The sequence below is a fragment of the Vigna angularis genome, chromosome 7 (genome assembly GCF_016808095.1).
Source record: "Vigna angularis cultivar LongXiaoDou No.4 chromosome 7, ASM1680809v1, whole genome shotgun sequence".
In the NCBI taxonomy this organism is placed as follows: Eukaryota; Viridiplantae; Streptophyta; class Magnoliopsida; order Fabales; family Fabaceae; genus Vigna; species Vigna angularis.
Window position 1 is genome coordinate 21,773,972 of NC_068976.1, and position 22,643 is coordinate 21,796,614.

The 22,643-nt window shown below is 29.4% G+C and overlaps 1 protein-coding gene across 1 annotated transcript; it reads right to left on the reverse strand.

Moving 5' to 3' along the window:
• Positions 1–6,692: 6,692 nt before the first annotated feature.
• Positions 6,693–9,977, reverse strand: LOC108338726 (vesicle-associated membrane protein 711). Its single transcript, XM_017575782.2, has 4 exons — positions 9,618–9,977; positions 9,338–9,528; positions 8,507–8,670; positions 6,693–7,193 (listed from the first exon to the last, which is right to left on the reverse strand). The coding sequence occupies exons 1-4, from the start codon at positions 9,832–9,834 to the stop codon at positions 7,106–7,108; spliced, it is 660 nt and encodes a 219-aa protein (XP_017431271.1). The 5' UTR covers positions 9,835–9,977; the 3' UTR covers positions 6,693–7,105.
• Positions 9,978–22,643: the final 12,666 nt, after the last annotated feature.

The window sequence follows — 22,643 nt, forward strand, 5'->3', positions numbered from 1 at the left end:
GCTTCTTTTCTGGAGAAACAATTTTGAACAGTACAAATGGATACTGTTTTGTTAATCAAGATGCCAGTGAGGCATTCACACAAAAAGCATTTGCACAAGTTTTTTTCTTTTATAGAAAAGGGAAAAAAAAGATGAAAAAGGGATGAAAAAGAAAGAGCACATACTCATAATTATGGCTTTGTATTAGTGTCATCTACCCTTCTTTATTTGTATTTCTGTGGTCTTTTTCATTATGAATTATGAAAGAGGTTGCAAAGTTAAATTGCTCCATTAATTGAACCTTTGCTTACACTGCAATAAACACAACCATTGCAAATATTCATATTCTACCTAGTTATTTTATAAGTTAAATACAGATATAAATCGAAATTAAGATTTGTGGATGTCTTAAATTTTAATGTACTTTTATTTTAAAATTTATAAAATAATATATATAATTATTCTTATCATATTTACTAGTCTTAAATAGTTTATAGATTAATATATAAAACAATGTAAATCTTATTTTCTCTTTTCACTTTCCATCTTTTAAAAGTAAAACTATAATAAAGTTTTAAATTTTAAAATAGACAATATATATAATAATTAATTCTAACAATATCATGGATTTGAGATTGAAACAATGATTTATTTATTTAATTAAATTATGTTAAAAAGACTGTTTAAATATTTTTTCTTCCATTTACTTTCTAAAAACTTTTTAAAGAAAATTATAATAAAATTTCAGACTTTAAAAGAGACAATAATATGAATGAAAATTATGATGAGAATTAATCCTAACAATGTTAAGGATTTGAGATCCAAACAATAGTCTATTTATTTAATTAAATTATGTTAAAAATCAGTTTATACATTTTTTAAAGATAAAATTATAATAGAATTTGAGACTTCAAAACCAACAACAGGAGTATGAAGATTATGATGAGAGGATTTAAAGTGTGTTTGTTTGTGTGATTGAAAAAAAGAGAGTTATAGAGGGGTGACTGGTTGTGGAGGTAGCAGGTGAAGTGGTGTTCTGGACAATTTGTCTGCTTCGGTTAGAACAATGAAATGATGAAAGAATGAGTGAATGAAAGAGGTTAGACTTAGTAGGCTTTGTCTTTTGGGTACCTTTTTTGGTGTCACATTCCTATACCATCATCTCTACCTCATGGTGGTCCAAAATCCTAATCTAAACATGTTCTATGAACTTGCTACACAAAAGTTGATACACAAAAAATGGTTAACAAATTTTAACCTATTCATTTTTATATGCATCAAAGCAACTTACTTTTATAGACAAAATGTTTTCTTACTAAAATTTAACTAATGTTTGGACACATAGCTTACTTTAAAAACACATTTTTTTTTATAAAATCAAAGAAACAAAAGTTCCCCAGACATCTGAATTTGGTTGAGTGTTACTAGGAACAGCAATAAAAGCAGTTACGCATTTTTGTTCTAAAGTAAAGGAAGCATGAAGTGGTAGTCCTTTTAATAAGTGAATTCTTTGGCCAAACTTAGCAATGGCATAAATTAGGGAGGGAGAGGCTATGAAAGATAAAAAGAGCAAAAAGGCATAAAGTTAAAATGAGGGGAAACAAGTTACAATTAAAAAAAAAGTATTTTGTTAAATACTTTATCAAAAATATACGAATGTTTAATTTAAAAATAGTATTTGCAAGCTTTAAATGGATTGTCTTTTAGGAAATATTATTGATCATACATACCCAGTGGCAAAACTTGATCATTTTTAGGGTTAAATATGTTTTTAATCCCTAAAAGCGATTTTATTTTTAGTCTTTCTTTTAAAATAAGGTACTTTTTTGTCCTTCTTTTTTTGGAAAACATAATTTTTCGTCCTCAAAAGTCAAGGATGTTAAAAAGAAGCTGAGCTGGTTAACGATGGAGTGTCACATCAATTTTTTTTTCTGCACTGAGTCAATCTATCCCTCACCGTAGTCACCATCACCATTCGGTCATCATTACTATTCGATCATCATAATCGTTCGATCATAACCAATACCGTTCGGTCATCATCATAGTCACCATCATCGTTCGGTCACCAACACCATTCAATCATCATAATCGTTCGGCCATGAACAATACCGTTCAGTCATTACCGTACGGTGAGGGATAGATTGACTCAGTGTCAGAAAAAAATTGACGTGACACTCCACCGTTAGTCTGCTCAGCTTCTTTTTAACGCCGTTGATTTTTTAGGATGAAAAATTACGTTTTCCTACAGGAGAATGACCGAAAAGTACCTTAGTTTGAAAGAGGGACTAAAAATAAAATCGCTTGATGGTTTAGGAACTAAAAACATATTTAACACTCATTTTTATACAGAATTTTTTTATGAACTCAAAAAATTACTTACTAAAATAATTATGCTTTTAAGGACTTTATAAGTCATTTATATTTTTATAACTTATATTTACGTTTGAATTTTCAACCTATAGAATTTTCAGCATGTAACAAAACATAATAACTTGGGACATTATGAGTTCAATCTTTATCAACTAGGTCAACTTGTGTTGGCTTGATCATGATTCCTTGTGCATAGAGTACAAGAAGAAGAGTTTCCAAAGAGAGAGATAACTCAGAGATTGGAGCTATCCTTTTTCCTAACCTCATCTTTCATGTCTTACATTTTACACCTTATCAGTGTCAACCACTTAGCCATAGCCATTCAAATTGCTAAATAGATCCAATTAACTTGTTTTTTCTCTTCTTATAATTCCCATCCAATATTGATTTTTAATCACTAAAGTTTTTACATTCAGTATATTAAGCCATTATTGTTTTCAGTAGCCCTATCAACCTACACCAAGAAAGCAATACTAATGATTTTTTGATTAAATCCTAACAGGGTCACCAAAAACATGTTCCTATACATGGTCATCATGTTTGTCCAATGTTATTTAACCAGATTATATATATATATATATATATATATATATATATATATATATATATATATATATATATATATATATATATATATAACTTTAGATATACTTTGATTCCTCTGACGACCACGGTCTAATAAACAATAATGTCACTTAAAACTTACACCACATGTGACCCATTTTGAAAGAAAGCTCATAAGAAAAGGATGATTGAGGCAAAACAAAAAATATTCAGTTTGAAAACTCTAAAGGAAGAGGAAGAAAACATAATCTCAAGCATGATGAATTACTTTATATGAAAAGTCAAAATATCACCTTCTTTGGTACTGTATGTTTACTCAAAGTTTCATATACTTGCATTGCAATGTCTATCTTCAAATAAACTCAAGGATTCAAAAATTTGTTGTGGTTTCCTATTTTAGCATTCCTTGGTACTTTCAACTGCTTCTCACCATCATTGCTTGGAACCATCATGGAGTGTGCATATGAGAATTTTCATGGAGATGGTAGATTCTTTGCTTCTTCCTCTCCTTACCCTTATCAAAGAACTTCATATCATTACTCACAAAGCAAAAAGAACATTCTTCTTTAAGCTTGATCTTCACATTATTTATTATTCTTTCCCTTTCAGGGGTTGCCAAAAACTAATGCCATGTATCTTATTTCTCATCACTTAAAAAAAACAAGAGTTTTTGTGATGACAGTAATATATAAAAATTGATAAACTGTGTATCTGTGGACTGCATTCCGTATGTTATGTTTCTGCTATGTATTGCATTCCACTTTATACGTATAATTTAAGTCTTCTCAGTTGCACATGCTTTTGTTCTGATTACTTTTGATGCATGAAAAATAAGTACAAACAAACTTGTTTCTCACTGACCCAACAGTATCTCAGTCATGTGTATACCAGTATCCATTCCACATGAATTGATCTGTGATTCATCATGCAGATTTCAAAATAGTAGCTGTATTTGTGTTGGATATTTTGGATATTCCTAGCTAACCGTGTTTTACAATTTTATTTTTCAATCCTTGACTCTAACATAATGTGACAGATGGGAATACCAGTATCTAAATAGCAATAAAACATGAGCTCTTTTATGTTATGTTAAGTTTATAGTTGTGTATGTATCCTGCCGTATAACTTGTACTATTTACCTTATCCTTATGACATATTTATCTTATCCTTATGTAAGTACAGAAATGTATTCATAACTTTCTGATACAAATAACATGTTATATGCCCTCGGTGTAAGAACTTGCAGAGACATGTACTTCAATGGAGGGCCAAAGAAGTTCAATCACGTTTCTTGTTTGAAGAGGAAGCATGGTCTTTGCTCCAGAATGTGGATGAATGAAAGATAGCATTGAACAGTAGAACAGATTAAGGGATTTTAAAGCCACTAAAAATGAAGAGAAAGAATGAAAGTATGATTACTTTAGTTAACTCTTGATGCTAATAATGCAGCTTATTTCTGAAGATCAGAAAATCAGTAGGGAAGATTATGCAGTGGGGTTGGTGTTATGTGGGGTGGTGGTGTCAATGGTTAAGCCATTTGACATAGGAAGGAGCTATGCATGTTAATGTGGGGATGGAGAAGAAAAAATAATCTTGTCTTGTAATGCATTGAGAGGAAGGACAATGCCATGTGAAGATGCATAATGTGGTCCGTGATGGGGTGTTTGTGACATCAGTAATTGAGGTAAACGTGGCAAAAAATCTAGGAGCAAAAAGGGAAGTTTTATATCTGCATGATGAGAGGTACAAAATCAACTTCTTTATCAATGTGTTTGATGTAATATTGATACATATTGAAAGTGGATTTTTAGTATAAAATGTACCTTTTTAAGGTGCATGAAGTTATGAGTGCAGTTTATACAGATTGTGGAGAAGTACTTTTGCCATCGCTGGCAGAATGATGAACTCTTCTAGTAAGAGCACAGTAAAAGTATGATTTGAAAATTTTGAAGGCATAGGAGTCATGGGTGATGAGTTAACTGTGATGTCTGAGCCATTTGTTGAGTGATTGAAGCTTCACCAATACAACTTCTAACTTAGCTTGTTGATTACAATGTTACAACTGGATCATGCCTCACTGAGGTATGATAGTGAGATTGGCAATTTCATTCAAAAGGAAGCAGTAATTGAAATAAAATCCCCTAGCACTTGCTCATGATTTTTGAACCAGCATGATGAAGATTCAATGTATATATATGTGACCACAGAGAAAAAAACAAGTACTGTAAGAAAGAAAGTGGCTAAGTTGTGGTTGTCTTCGGTAGGAAACCTATTCACATGTGGGGGTGAGGGGTGTTTGTGGAAATGTCCCCTCTTTCACTTCAACAAAAATTACAAAACAAGTATTGTAAGTTTTTATGTTTTGTCTCTTATTGCTGCAATTTTCAATGATCTGAATCCAAACTCTGTTTGAGTTTTACTCATGCCCCACAATTTATAAATTTAACACACACACACACACATATAGTAAAATATCTAATTAAATTATTTTCAAAAACAACTTTAAAAATTACACCATGTCTTTTTTCTTTCTTTTATTAACTAACGGTCAAATATGAATTGTCTTTTTTTTGGAACCATTTTAATAAAATAAAAATAAAATGTTAGGATGAAAAATAACTTTTCCCTCTTTCTATGTATACAAACACTTACTTCATACATGTTTTATTATTTGCTAAGTCAGCATCTCGGCTATGATTAAAATGATATCAATACAATAGGCTGATAAAATAAATAAAGTAATCATATATTATTTATGCATCGAATAGATTATTTAAGTTAAATAAGACAATCATCTTATATTACTAAATGATTTGATAGAAAGATCAACTAGTTGATTAAGAGTATCAACGAAAAATACAATGAAGAACTCTAGTATAAACATGTTGATGAATGAAATGATGATTTATCTTTGTACGAAAGACCTTATCTGTGTAACCTAAATAACAACGATTAATGGAGGATTGGTAAGTAGAGAAAAAGTCATCGAGAAACGAACAAATGTAAATTATTTAAATTTAAATGGTGTAATATTAACAAGTGCATGATTCTTGGGTTTAATGGTAGACTAATTGATAAGCTTTTGTTTTTCATTGGGACAAGACTCTTCTTTCATCAATCGAGTATTTGGGTGCTTTGGAGTGTTCAATAATTTAATCGTGCATTTTCATTCTATAACTTTGTTTATTTTCTTGTTTCTTTTAGTTAACAATAGTTTAATGTAAAAAAAATATAAATAAAAGTAAATGAATTTCTCTAATCCGCTTTGGATTGGCTTTATGATTTTGTTGTATTTTTCAAAACAATACAACTTATTAAATTATCCAAAATAAATCATTAGAAACGATTAATTTCAAAACATGGACTTCAATTTCATCTTTCCAAATAGATAATTTAATAACTTACAAAACACTTCAGATAATTTTCAGAAAATATAAGAATTTTAAAAGAATATTTTCTTGGTAATAAGAGTCGCTAGGAAGATGAGTATTTTGTACCGCCACAATAGTTGTTCATTAACGGTAAAAAAGTGACGCGTGAATTACTTCACACCGTTGCTTTCTTCAACTGGCGTTCATTAGCTTTCTGGCTAGACAGACAGATCCAAACATGCTGTCAATATAACAAACGTCAGAGATGGTCTCTTACAGCTCAAAAATATGGCTAAGATGGAGCAGTTGTTCCATGGTCCACCTTTACATACCTTTTTCTTCAAAATTAATTTATAGCAACTTGTGCAATCTTAAGGTTTAGCAAGGTTAAAAACAGGAGAACATGGATAAATTAAAAAAATATACATTAAGCTGACAAAGAGAACAAGGGCCGAGAAGTTTAACAATACCGGTTCACTGAGCTATGAAAAAACAAATGGAATTTAAGACTTACCCTTCCCCGTTTTGAACAAGAGAACATTCATGACACCCTCAAGCTGCAACACTATACATCAACTAAAATCTTTGGGCTGGTATGAGAATACAATAAACGATATAAGTTTTCTGCCCCTCAAACTTTATATGAAAAAGAAAAGAACACTTCAATCTATGGCAAGAAATTCACTAGCAGAAAAGTGGACAACCCAGTAATATAGTTGAAGAAATGGAATCTGCAAATCAAAGGCAGATAAAAAAGAAGTGACGTCTGCAAGTTGAAGACCACAAGGAAGCACACATAGAATTCACTTGCCAATCCTTCACTAAAAGCAAGATGGTAGCGCGGGCCCATGGCAAACAAAAGCCAGCACAACATAAACTACTACAAGTAGGATGAGAATAAGTGCAACCCTGCAACATGCAACTGTTTAGTCAGTAAGACCGAAAAACAGAGAATCCTCTGACTGTAGTTAAAGATTGATTAATGATGTTATGACTAGGTTTTACAAATGAAACAATTTGTTGCCTACTATTTGAAATTATCCTAAATCTAGTAGAGGTGAATTCAAATTTTACTTTATGGAACTCTCAACACACAAAAACTTTAATTTTTATTATATTTAGAAAGATGTTGCACTATCAATAACATAAAAATCAATCGAATGTAGGGGGATTTATCATGCAAATATAGCTAGGCAATTATAATTTTATATCATATGAGAACACGGAACCTTAATGATAACACTATTTTTGGGTTTCTTGGAAACCTTATATGTTGCAAATTAGACACCCTCGCATGGCCCTTCCCCTTAAATGTGTTCAACCAAGGGCCCATTTGTCATAAAGTTGCCTAGAAATGATTTTGATAAAATTAATTTTGAACCATTGAAATAATTAGAACATGTTCAAATTAATAACCATAGGTTTATACTGGTACTAGAGTTTTTATTAGAAAGTGTGATTTTCGGACACCAAAGAAGCTAGATCTAACTTTGAAGTCCGCCACGTAAAAGGAACTTTTAGATAATTTTGGTGAGACATGGGTGTCTTCTAGTTCACTGGATCAATTTCTATACATTCCACTTTGAAAGGTTTGATAAGAAGGAACATAAAAATGTTGTGGCAATGCACTGTTCATGCGAATTTGTGGGTTTGATAGGAAACCCCACATCTCCAAGACTGTATTCTTACCTCTACAATTTTATGAGATAAAATCATTTTCACCTCTTCAAGTGTATCGGTGTTGCACATGCAAGGATACACAACTCTCCTACTTTAACTAGTTTTTAGGAGCTTCCATTTGTCTCTGGTTTTCCTCCTCTTTAGTCTTTGTTGAGGATTTCTTACCCTTCAACCTTTTTCAATCTTACCTCTTCCTTTCTCTAATACTTTTTCTTCTTTTATACTTTTACAATCGAAATTATTTCTACCAAGAAAATTACTTTAGCACATTTAGAATTACCAACACTTCAAGTTTCAACCAAAGTTTAAGCCCAGGTGATTTCCATCATAGTCCTCTGAAATTCTACTGAATATATATATATATATATATATATATATATATATATATATATATATATATATATATATATATATATATATATCAACATTGAGGAAAAAATTATACAAAAAAAATGGAGATGAGGTTTCAGATTCATTCAAAAGACTGCAGTTTTTTGTTGCAAGTTCAGCTAACATGAGTGAGTTTTAGATAGAGAACATACGTGAGCTTGACATTTCTCCACCACACGGTGCTTCTGAAGCGGCGAGCTTGCTTCCTGAAGCGAAATGTATTTCCTTGCATATTAGCAGTTTTATCCACAAGCAACTCCAACCGATCACCTCGATCTAAAACTTTGTCAATATTTTCTATCATGACATTTCGTACCTGTTAAAGAACCCAAAAGAAAAAAAGAGAACACACACATTGAGAGCAAAACAACCAAATGAACAACAAATAAGGCTCGACTCAGAAAATCTTCTCAACAAATACATAAGGGAAAAGAAAATAAAGAGGTAAATAAATCCAGCTTCTCTCATAAATTAAAAAGTTACAATTAACTTTAGTCTTATACACCTTCACTTTTTCGGAAGCTCTCTTATCAAAACTTCTCCCAAAGCTATAGAGCATAACGGGATTTTAACTTAATAGGAGAAGTTCGATAAATTTTATTTCTCAGTTTATTCTCTAATAAGTGTTCATATAGAAGCTTATCCAAAATAGACCAAAGTATAAAATGTAAATAAAAGTCAAAGTGCAGGTCAGTGCAGCTCTGTCTTGGAACATATATCAAATAGAGACGCTGCTCACTAATCATTATTAGATGTATTTCCATTAATTATAAATTTAATGTTCCAATATCATGCTCATTTAATTTGGGCAGTGTTGAATTACTAAACAAGGATGAAATGAAGCGGAATTGATGCAAAAATGTAATCATACAAGCTACTAACTCACTGATTACCATTGTCAGGGTTGTTTAGCCACACACTTGCCAAACAATCAGTTCTAAATTTTCAATTACTCAAAAAAACGAAAAGAAAAACCACCACACCTGAGACATTTCACCTTTGAGCCGATTGATCCTATCGGCGTTAGGATCGCTGGAGTAATACTCCATCTGCTGATTCAAAACCCTAGAGAACTCCTCGTTCATTCCGTAAGGCTGCGCGGAGTGAACGGCTCGCCCGTAAGTCCGCACGAACTTCTGATGAATATCCTCGAGAAACGCGAAAGGAAGTCTCCCTGCAACGAATGAATTCAAAACATTAAAAGCGAGTAAGTGATGGATTTAGGTTTTACAGAAGGAGTAGTGAACAGATCGGAAAACGCACTGCCGGCAGTGTCGTCAGCCATGCAGAGAACGGTGAGCCCATCGGTGCGTTTAACGTGGAAGATGTAGCGATCCTGAGAGTAGGAAACGTGCGTGTCGTTGTTGCCTGGGATCTTCTCGAGAATCTGCCGCGCGATTGCGCTGGCGTTGGTGGTGGTGCCGCTGTACTCCGCCAGCACCACCGATCCGCGACCTACCAGCGCGTACAGAATCCCCATTCGGTTCCGATCGGTGAATCAATCGAAAAGCGCCAACACAACACAATACCGAACCCTCTTCTCTTCTATTCTCTTCTTCTTCCACTTCTGTTCATGAAGTGTCCCTTTCTTCTTGACTTTTTGCTTTTACCATCATCACTGCCTTCTGCTTTCTGATTGGAATTTAATTATTGTCTTTGGATTTTAAAATTGCCGTTTTAATTTGTTTCCCTCTGTTATTTACTACAGTTACCATTCAAAATTAAATGAAATTATTTTCCTGATATTTTTTAATATTTCCAAATTTATTTAATTATATTGTTGATGATAAAAGATTAATGTTTAAGCTTAAGAACGGGGGAAAACGAAAAACTTGACAAAAAGATGGTTGTTGAAACCTTTATCACAGTTTCTTTATATAAAATCAATAAGGTTTAATCTTTCGGTACATCCATTTCTTTGGTTGAGAATTTCAAATAGGTATCTTATTTATTTAGTGTTTTAATTGGATCTTATTTTTGAAAAAATAAAACAAATAGAGGTTTGTCGTTAAATTGAATAAATGTAGTTAGATTGCGACATACATAGCATGATGACAGTAGTGTTTTAAATGATGTGACAAGGGTTAAGTTAGTCTTATATGAATTTTTGTTTTTCTAAAATTAAAGAAATTGAGAAAAAATAATTAAACTGAATTATTTCTATAGGAATTAGAGATTTTGTTATAGAGTTTTAGGGTTCATCAAACATTCATTAATGATAAAAGAGAAAGTTGATGCTCGCGTAGGAGTTCGTTGGTCGTGGGCGTTGACGACGACGCTGGCAGCGAAAGTTGGCGGTGGTGTTGCCTCTTCCCACACGGTGGTGATGCCTTCTGGAGTAGAAAAATCTCGAGACTTTATCTCGAAACAAATCTTACGATTAGATAAACCTACATATAATTCCAATAGAAATATTAAACTTTTTTTCCAAAACCATCATGATTTCAACCTGTTTAAATTTAGGCATATCATAACATATGTAAGATTAATACTAATTTATCTTTCATGTAAGATACAACTAGAAACAATGTTAGAATTTGAGGCCTCATAGTTTCAAGATAATCAGCACCCAAGTTTGAGTCAAGTGGTTTCGTCAACATATAGTTGCTTTGCAATTGTCCATTGGACAATTTGCAGAGTTTCCGAATGAGCCTTCGGCTAGTAAAGGGAACACATAAGAGAAGTCATTATTGACAGTTTCTTCAAGCACGTGTCGACAATCACCGTCAACTCACTCTCTTCCATCAACGAAACCCCCAAAAAGGTTCCAAACCAATTTCATTGATATTTATTTTAAATAAATGAAAATAAAAAGGAAGGATATGGACGATGAGGAAGAGATCCAGTCGCATCCTTCACCGGCGAGTAGATCCCTGCCGAGGGCGAACGGTCGAATAAAGGTAACTCTCGCGGCGCTGGCGCTGTCGAATAGTTTGGCATTGGCGCTTCTAATTCAACAGTCATCGAAGGGTAACATGAGAGGAGGCGGCGACGACGATATTAATCGACTCGTGCGGAGAGAGGTATCAGGACGAACTCAGATTCCAAAGGAACCATAATTTGAGGAAGAACTCAAATTTCTCTGATCCCTAACTTTCATAAACAATTCATTTTAATTAACTTCTCTCAATTTTTTTAATTTTAAGAAAACAAAAAGCATGTCTGATTAACTTAACCCTTGCCACGTCATTCAAAACACTATCGTTAGCATGCTACATATACATCAGTCTAATCTTCAATTTGACAACAAGACGACAAGCCTCCATTTGTTTCAAATTTTCAAAAAATAAGGATTGGACACCGAATATATAAGAGATATATTTGAAATTATGGATAAAAAATTGACCTACCAAAACATTAAACCAACCAATAAATAAATAAACTACATGGAATCTCATTTGCATCAATTCTACAATCCCTACAATCACAATCTACTCAGATTAGTAATGATAATATCAATAATAATATTTACATTTAAATTTATATAATATTTATTATTTAGGATAAAATGTTAATAGTCTAATTTTATTCATTATATCATTTTTTAAATTATCACATCCATCACAATCTTACACATTCTTAAATCCATTTAAATTATATCATCTTTTTTCTATCATCTTAAATAGATTCACTCACTCTTTCTCAAATGTCCTATCTAATTCAACATACCCTCATAGATTTGAGAATGAATATATGAATTTGGAAAAATTTAAATGTACAATTTATTTGTTTATTTTAAAAAAGATTTTGGGATAAAAGTTATTAGCTTTGAATGTAATGTGTATGAAAGTTTGAAAATATTTGATGGAAATGATAGATAAAAAAATTTAATATATAAAAATTTAAAATTTAAAATTTTTAATTTTTTAAGTAATATAAAATAAAGATTAAATTAGTTTAAAATAATTTTTAAAAAAATGTTAATTTTAAATATGGTATAAAAAATGTTAAATATTTAAATATTAAAAAAATGATTATTATTTTTATTAGTATTTTATTTAGACGTGTTATTTTCCCATTAATAATAATTGCAAAAGCTTTCTAATTGAATGTTATTAGTATTACTAATTATTTTAAGTATCATATGTGAATGTATTATTTGATGAAATTATAATAATATAAGAATACAACTTTCAAAAGAAAACTCAGCATAAGAAAACCATAAGAGGATTTCTTCTCTCGTGCAAAACCTTGTTACCTTCCTTTCTCTTGCGATTCTAAAGACCCTTCTCCTCACTATGTTTCACACAATCACCACAGCCTTACAAAGAATATATGATGTTTCACACAATTACTTCAACCTTCTACACAAATATGAATTACAACACAAGAAATTAAATTAAAGAACAAAGATAAAAAAAAGTATCATATGTGTGAATATATTTCAATTAAAACTTATAACCAAAAGAAATCTTCTTCAATATTTTAATATTCTTTAATAAAAACGTGTAAATATGAAATGCTAAAAACTCTTATACACACTTGATGTTGATTTTATAATTTGAAACTGTTAAAATAAAATGAGAGAAAATGAAAGATTTAAAATACTAAATAACTATCAACATTATTCAATTAATATGCATTAATCACATTTTTTTAAAACCTACTTAATTAAACGATTATGAAAGTGGTTTAATTGATTAAAATTATCATATTTTACATTTATTTTTTAAATATAATTAAAAACGCACCTAAATTCAGACTAATAAATCATTATCTAATTAATTTTTTTTCTTAACTTCATAAACATATTAAAACACACATAATGTTGATTTATCTAAATAAAAAAGTAATATATGAATATCATTAAAAAAAACAACCATTGATTGAATATTCTTCCTCACAGAGTTACAATCGTTTACTCTCTATTTGATTTTCTAAAAAATCAATTCTATTTGTGGATACGTAGGTGAACCAATTATGGATGATAAATTAACGAAGGAAATGATCTATTTTAATAGCAATAGTAATTTTATATTATTCACATTCTCTTTATTCAGTAGTTGCAGGTGTCCTGTTCACCTAACCAATCATCTTGAACCACAATTTCATGGAGCGAATGGATGTATATTAACTTAACTTCATTAAATAAAAATAGATTAAATTATTTATCTATTATTCTATTTCAAAATTTATTTTATATTTCTCATTTGGAGAGATTTGTCATTTATGTCAATTGATTTAACATTTGACATTTCATATACATTACACAATTTTTCTATATTGCACAACATGTGTATTCATGTGAATGATGATTGCGTACATTTAAAAAATATGAACATTATCTGCTACATTTTGAAACATTATAAGAATTCATTAGTATAAAAATATCGTATAATGTCGTTGTTTTTTTTGCCTTTCACCTTAAATTTGAGGTTAACGTTGTATCGAAAGACGTTAAATTACCGTTAATCAAATTGACATCGAATATTTTGTTAATATTTGACGTTAATCAATTTTTTTATTTCTTTTTAATTAATTGCAATTCTTTCTTACAACTCTACTATGTCTGAAAAGTAGAGAAATAACAAATTTATAAACTATGAACTTAGTATAATATCAACAACAATAACAAACAATAAACAAGTTCAATCAAACAAGAAGAGCAACAAACAAATTTAACCAAATAGCAACAACAAACAAGTTCAACAAAAAACAACAACAAATAAGTTATTCAAAACGAAAATGAAAACGAAAACTAACCTTCAAAAGGTGGATTCGTCGGAATAAAGTGTTTCCACCAGTGAGAAAGAAAACAGAATGCGCCTATGAAGGACAAGAACACGAAAATAATCGGTCAAAACAAACGAACATTATACATAAAATAGTTAATTAACATACATTTATATCAAATGAAAAAAAAATATTAGTTGTCAAACTTCGTTCGAGAAAAGTTTGAGAAGAGAAGAGGGTCTTGCGTGCTAAGATAAAGTAAATAAATTTTCAATCTCCTGGCTCAAATTAAAAAGAGGAAACTTTTGGTTGACAAATAATATGACGAAGCTCCTACAAGATTCGATGTATTATACGTGGTTTAAAAGAAAAAAGAGAAAAAGAATTAAAAAGGGGTTATTTTTTGGCTTTTGACGGACAAATAATACGTTGAAACCCTTGCAGAATTCGTCCTTATAAAATTTGACGTATTATTTGTTATTTAAAAAGAACAAAAAAAATAATTAAAAATAGTGACTTTTTAGCTTCTGAGTGACAAATATTATGTCGAACCCCTACAGGATTTGACCTACTATTCGTGGTTTAAAAGAAATAAGAAAGAGAATAATGCGCTAGTTTAAATAATTACCATTAGAATGTCGAATTAATTGGATGGGGCTTCGACGTACGTTCTACAATTGCATTTATTTACAAAAATGTCACTACAATTGCATTTATTTATAAAAATGTCACTATTTATTTTTAACGTTGGTTATTGAATGATTAGACGTTGAACGCGTTATACGTTGTTTTTGCACTAGTGATCACCACGTAATTTGTTTTGTTAGGTCAATATTATTAAGTATTACTTGGTTAGAGTTGATAATTTTCTTCTTGATCTTATCTTAAAACTACAAAACTACTAGTTGCTGCGTTCTTATTTTTTAAGAATTATTTCTTAAACTTGTATAAATTAAATAAATACGTAATCCATTATCCTTTTACTTTCATAATCTCAACATAACATTTTATTACTCACGTTTACATACATTTAGTTTGTCCTGCTCCAGTATAAATATTAGAGAAAAAAAAAGGAAATTTAAAAACCATTAATAAAAATAAAGAGGTAATATACAAAAGAGTTAGAATTGCATTTAATACAATTGAATACTATATAATGATAGTCGTATAACTTCTTCATTATATTAAAAAGATGGGAAGGGATAATATCATTCAATTATATTGAATTTAATTTTTTTAATTTTTACTCAATATAGAATATAGGCTTATATTTATATTTTTTAATAATTTTTTTTTAACTTAAGCATAAATTTAAGTCTATATTTAATAAAAGTGACAAATTTAAATATTATAAAATAGAAATTCATAACTTTAATATTTTTAGGATTTGAAGTAACATTAATATTAATATATTATATAGATTAAACTCGTGTCATGTTATAGATATATATTTTCTATACAATAAAACTCTTTTAAAAAATATACTCATTGAAAATAAGTCTGATTGACATTAATATAATTTCGGCTCAATATATAAAAAAATTAAATTGAGTCTTAATTTTTAATATAACGAACGGTCAACTTTATTAATTTTTTCCCAATCTCATTATGATGTTCTTATCAAGTATTTTAAGTTCAGGTGCATGAATTATCAATATAAAATTATAAAGTTATGGTGGTTGGTTTATAAATATATCGAGGAAGAGAGAATAGTGGAGAGATGCAAAGATGAAGAACATCATAAGCATATCAATACATGGTTCTGTCTTGCTACTCGTGACGTTGTGTTTAATGAAAAGTTCAAAATGTTCTTCGTCTGACATGAATAGGTTTCCATCTCCAACCATTTCAAACGACACAGACATGAACAGTCTCTTCATTTCCATCGCGAGTGGTATGTCCCCCGATGATCCTCAAGTGTTTTTCTTTTACAACAACCAAAAAGACCCAATCTATTTGCAACCTAGAATACCCTTTACGAAAACTACCAACTTCGATCGCTCGGTAATTATGATGTATTGGGATGTGTTCTCCGTGACTTTCTATGGGTATGATCCTAGCACAGAAGGAAATCATCAAAAGGTCTACTGGAAGGTGGATGGAAACGGTGTGTTTCATAGTTGGGACTGGGAAAAACGAAAAACTTGGCTAAAAGATGCTTCTTGAAACCTTTACCAGAGTTTTTTTGTATGAAATAATTAAATAAATAAAGTACAGGCATTTTTCATCTGCATCAATTATACAATCTCCTACAAAGTCTTTAACTTAAATAATTCTTTTTAATATTTAAACAAAACTAATTAATTTAAAATCACAATCTACTCAGATTAATAATGATAATATCAATAATAATATTTACATTTAAATTTATATCATATTTATCATTTAGGATAAAATGTTAATTTTATAATTTTATTCATTAAATTATTTTCTAAATTATCGCATCCGTAGCAGTCTTACACATTCTTAAATCCATTTAAATCACACTATTTTTTTTTATCATCTCAAATCAATTCACTCATGTCTTATCTAATTCAACATACACTTATAAAGATAGATTTGAGAGAGAATGAATGTATGAAATTGAAAAAAATTTAAATGTACAATTTATTTGTTTATTTTAAAACAGATTTTGGGATAAAAGTTATTAGCTTTTTGAATGTAATGTTTATGAAAGTTTGAAAATATTTGATGGAAATGATAGATAAAAAAAATTAATATATAAAAATTTAAAATTTAAAATTTTAATTTTTTTAAGTAATATAAAATAAAGATTAAATTATTTTAAAATAATTTTTAAAAAAGTGTTAATTTTAAATATGGTATAAAAATGTTAAATATTAAAAACAATTGATTATTATTTTTATTAGTATTTTATTTAGACATGTTATTTTCCCATTAATAATAATTGAAAAGCTTTCTAGAATGTTATTAGTATTACTAATTATTTTAAGTATCATATGTGAATGTATTATTTGATGAAATTATAACAACATAAGAATACAACTTTCAAAAGAAAGCTTAGCATAAGAAAACCATAAGAGGATTTCTTCTCTCGTGCAAAACCTTGTCACCTTCCTTTCTCTTGCGATCCTAAGTACCCTTCTCCTCACTATGTTTCACACAATTACCACAACCTTACAAAGAATATATGATGTTTCACACAATTACTACAACCTTCTACGCAAATGTTAATTACAACACAAGAAATTAAATTAAAGAACAAAGATACAAAAAAAATTATCATATGTGTGAATATATTTCAATTAAAACTTATGACCAAAAGAAAATTTCTTCAATCTTTTAATATTCTTTAATAAAAACATGTAAATATTAAATGTTAAAAACTCTTATACACACTTTATGGTGATCTTATAATTTCAAACTGTTAAAATAAAATGAGAGAAAATGGAAGATTTAAAAAACTAAATAACTATCAAGATTATTCAATTAATATGCATTAATCACATTTTTTAAAACCTACTTAATTAAACAATTATGAAAGTGGTTTAATTGATTAAAATTATCATATTTTACATTTATTTTTTAAATATAATTAAAAATGTACCTAAATTTGTAACATCCAATATTAATAATATAAAACTACCAAAATGAAATGTTAGATAGATGCTAAAAGAACAAATAGGTAAAACAAATCTTGCTCAAAAAAGAGATATACTTCTGTAGATCTATCTAACAACTCATCTGCTACTCCCTCGCCTCAAGCTGGAACAACTGAAAAGATTAATCCCTAAGCTCACACCATTAGGTGATCATCGCAAAAGAGAAACAACAAATAATATACAACACAAAAGCAAGCGTAAGCTAGATACAAAACAATTCATATATTAATATAACTTGCAATATACACATAAGTATTCATGCAAGACAAACTAGTTCAAACATCCTAACATGTTATGACCTAGACTTAATAGTCCAGATTTATAATAAATATCGAGCTATGGCGGGTTGTGCACTCGTGGTGACCTTTACTGCTTTGCAAATTCATTGCCAATGGGTTTCACCCTACCACACTCACAAGGTTCGTCTGTTTCAGGCCTTGAGGCATACTAGAAGCCCCCAAGACTAAGACCTCCTACTACCCCTCACGACTAAGACCTCCTTCTACCCCTCACGACATGGATCAATCCTCTCTACTTGAGAATGAAAGACCATTGGAGTTTCAGGATAACCCCCAAGACTGAGCTCCTTGTATTCATCCTAAACATACTTGAGTCTCACCAAGAGATCTCACTTTGGAACTTACTTTCACCACTTTGAAATCACACTTTAATTCCATTTGAATCATAACTTATCTCTTTGATACATATATAACTCAGTACACCCTCATAGATAGTCCAAGATAAATCACCATATCATTCAAATCAAACAAGAACACATAAGAAAAGTGTAAAATAAAACCTGGACCGGTTGTTAAGCGAAACCCACCAAACAGTGGATTAGACCCTCAACTCACTTGCTTAGTGCACACCATTCACTCAACGAATAAAACTGACAGTGCTCCCAGACCCCAACAATTTGCTCAACGCAGACCATTCGCTCAGCGAATAAAACTGACAGTGCTCCCAGACCCCAAAAATTCACTCAGCACACACCATTCGCTCAACAAATGTCCTTAGACAGACAACCTACCTCTAACACTACTCGCTAAGCGAATCTACTCGCTCAGCGAGTCTGCATAATTCTGCAGATTTGGTGATACAGAATTATGCAACCTACACCAAACTTACCAACTCCAACTATTTTTCCCAACTTCTAACTTTTCTAGATTGTTTTATATACTTAATTAAACTTAACTAAGTGTGTCTAAACCCTTCTAGCATCAATCTAAACAAGTAGCTACAAGATCTCAATCAAAACTCACAAAAACTCAACTTAGAGACTCAAATTGAATTCTACCAATTGTGGTACAATTTCAAGTAACTTAGGGGCTCTAACAAGTCCCAAATGACTTATCAAGACTGTCCAAACTGACTATTTGCACACAGAACCCCAAACTCAAGTTTTCACTACCTCACTTCCTCAAAATTGAGTTCTAACACAAGTAGAACTCTACCTCATTACCATCACTCAAACACAACTCAGATTTCTACCATTCTAGACGTTTGAACATGACACAACCCAGCTCATACTCAACCTCAACTGCATAAAAGTACTTCACCAACCATTTCTTAACATTTTCTTACTCAATAACTCATTTCTAGACCAAATAACCTATAACCCAAAATTTCCTTTTTCTTCCAACAATTTAATCAACACAAAACACTTCAACAATGCAAATACAACATCTCACACACATTCAAACAGATTCCTCAGGTTATACACATCCATCATTACAATGCATCAACTTCACTACTTTACTTCCATCATCACTATCACACAATAACATTTTTCATCCTAACAGCTCAAAATTCACAAACTATTAAAAACATACTGCATACTTAGATTTAAAAGTAAAAATCTAGCTTCCCTTACCTCTATCCAACTCGAACAGCTCTAGAAATACCCCGACCGAAGCTTGCACCACAAGGAATTTCTAAAAACACCTACAAATCACCGATTGACGATTAAAGAGAAACCTTAGAACCTCAATTGAACCAAGAAACAAAGAAGAGAGAGTCTTGATCCATGCAAAACAGAAATGTCGTGCATTATAAAAAAAACCCTAAAATACCAAAGAAAAGAGTTTTTGACTTACCAATGAAAAGAGTTTTTGACTTACTTGCTCTAAACAACGAGGTTATTACTTGAGATCAAGAACTCTTAGAGAGAAGATAGAAAACTCTAGAAAAGTGATTTCTAGAGAGATGATACGTTTTAAAATAATGAAACTCGTTTATAACAAAACTATTTATAATAAAATTGTTTAATATTAAAATAATTGAGTCTCACTATTTTTAGACTACCACCACTTCTAAAACACCATTTTCTGGGGTTTTACATTAAATTCAGACTAATAAATTATTATATAATTAATTTTTTTTTCTTAACTTCATAAACATTAAAACACACGCAGTGTTGATTTATCTAAATAAAATGAGAGAAAATGCAAGATTTAAAAAAAACTAAATAACTATTAAGATTATTCAATTAATATGCATTAATCACATTTTTTAAACCTATTTAATTAAAGTGGTTTAATTGATTAAAATTATCATATTGCATTTATTTTTTAAATATAATTAAAAACGCGCCTAAATTCAAACTAATAAATTATCTAATTAATTTTTTTTTTCTTAACTTCATAAATATATTAAAACACACATAATGTTGATTTATCTAAACAAACAAGTAATATATAAATATCATTAAAAAAACAGCTATTGATTGAATATTCTTCCTCACAGAGTAACAATCGTTTACTCTCTATCTGATTTGTTAAAAAATCAATTCTATTTATGGATACAATTATTGAAGATTAATTAACGAAGGAAATGATCTATTTTAATAGCAATAGTGATTTTATATTCTCCACATTCTCTTTATTCAGTAGTTGCAGCGGTTTTATTCAGCCAACCAATCATCTTCGTGGAGCGAATGTAATCACCTCGATGAAAGTGAGTTTTAATATAATTAAACTTATTTTAATACCAACCTAATTAAAACAACTAATCCCTCTGTTACTATGCAACAATATAAATAGACTACATGTGATAATTTAAAAATGAACATTGCATGTATATCAACTTAACTTCATTAATTAAAAATAGATTAAATTATTTATCTATTATTCTATTTCAAATTTTTTTTATATATTTCTCTTTTGGAAAGATTTAGCATTACTTGGTTAGAGTTGATAATTTTTTTCTTGAACTTATCTTAAATTTACAAAACCACTAGTTGCAACATATAATAATTTTTCAAAATAAAAATATTGTTTGTTTTGGGTAGAGTATCTTGTAATATATGATTTTTTAGAAAGAAAAAAATAATATCTGCGCCGAAAGCTTTTCTTTTTCCTTTTTCGATAAAGTGCATACAAGCATTTTCTGATTCAAATAACATATCACATCAGAGAATTTTGGTGCGCACGTAGTGCCGTGTGTTAAAAAATAGAATAAAATAATCCATAAAAAACATTCATATTTATGTATTTCTGAAGTCGTATTTGATTACTTATACTATTTTATGTCTCATGAGTCAAATAAGGAAAAATATCTTTTAACAATTTTGACAACTTTTTTAAACAATTTATACAATAGTCTGTGATTGATTTGTTTTAAATATATCAACCAATGAAATAATAATATATAGTTTGTTGTTAAAAATTATTGAAAAAAATTGTTAAAATATAGTGATCTGTTCAATAAATGACAAAAAATATCTTTTTTTTGACAATTTTTTAACAATAATTTATACGGTAGTTTGTGATTGGTCCGTTTAAAATACACGGACAAATAAAATAGTGACATAATTAAAGAATTGAAAACCATAAAAATCATCTGCGGAAGAGACCGAAGAATCGATCATTAGTGTGTGATAATACAATGAAAATTATGTAAGATTAATCCTTTATTTTTATAATGAAATAAATATGAGCTAAGCCTAAATATAAATAATAAAATAATACTAAATTAATTAAATAATAAAAAATAAATATAAATAAAGATAATATATTTATCTTTTATCAAGTTTATTATTGATATAATCCATGTAAATTAACTGAGATGAAACCGAATCCTTAGAAAGATTTTTTTAATAAACCATTATAAAAGTATTCACTTTTTGGTTTATGATTATAAATTACAAACACAAACTTGCTTCGACTTTCCTCCTAAGTTAATATTCATTAGAATCACTTTTTAAATTTATAACAAACTGACCCTTTATAGAAGCTACTATTATTTTGTATAACATGATATTTAGAATATTTAGAATATTATCATTTTTCTGAAATATATGATAGCATATTAATATAATAAATTTTATACACTTTATATTTTATAATTTAATTTTACATAAATTGAGATAAATGTATTATTACGTCAATTACACAAATTAATTAACATGGTTTTGTCTTCTATTATCCTTTGAAAAAAAAGTGTCAACAAAGTGCGAAAGTGCTTGCATAATAAAAAAGTCACACTATAAAGCAAAGTCAAATTGGAGTAATAATAATAGGATTAAAAACACTTTTCCTCTATAATTTATATTATTAGTTTTGACAGGGTTTTTTGTTCATGTAAATTTATGGAGTTAATCCCGTAAAAAATGTTAGTTGTTCAGTTTAAGTTTCTCTACTCATAGTTTGTTATATTTTTATAATTAAATTGTTTATTTGGCGAGAGTTCTATACTATAGAAAACGGAATCCTCATTCTTTCAAAACTTAGTATAAATGTTTCTGAAGTTTTCAAATTTTTAAAAGTTATTTGTTTAATAAATAAAAACATGAATTTGTAGGTGTCTATGTTAGAAAACTTATGAAACAAGTAGATTTTGTGATGGTTATTTTACTTTATAAAACAATAGTTTTTCTTTTTGTTTATTTTAATTAAAAGATTATGAAATAAATATATTTTTTGTCTTTAAATTATTATAAATAACTTGTGTTTTATCTTTAAACTAATATAAATTCTAATTCTTCAAACTCTAG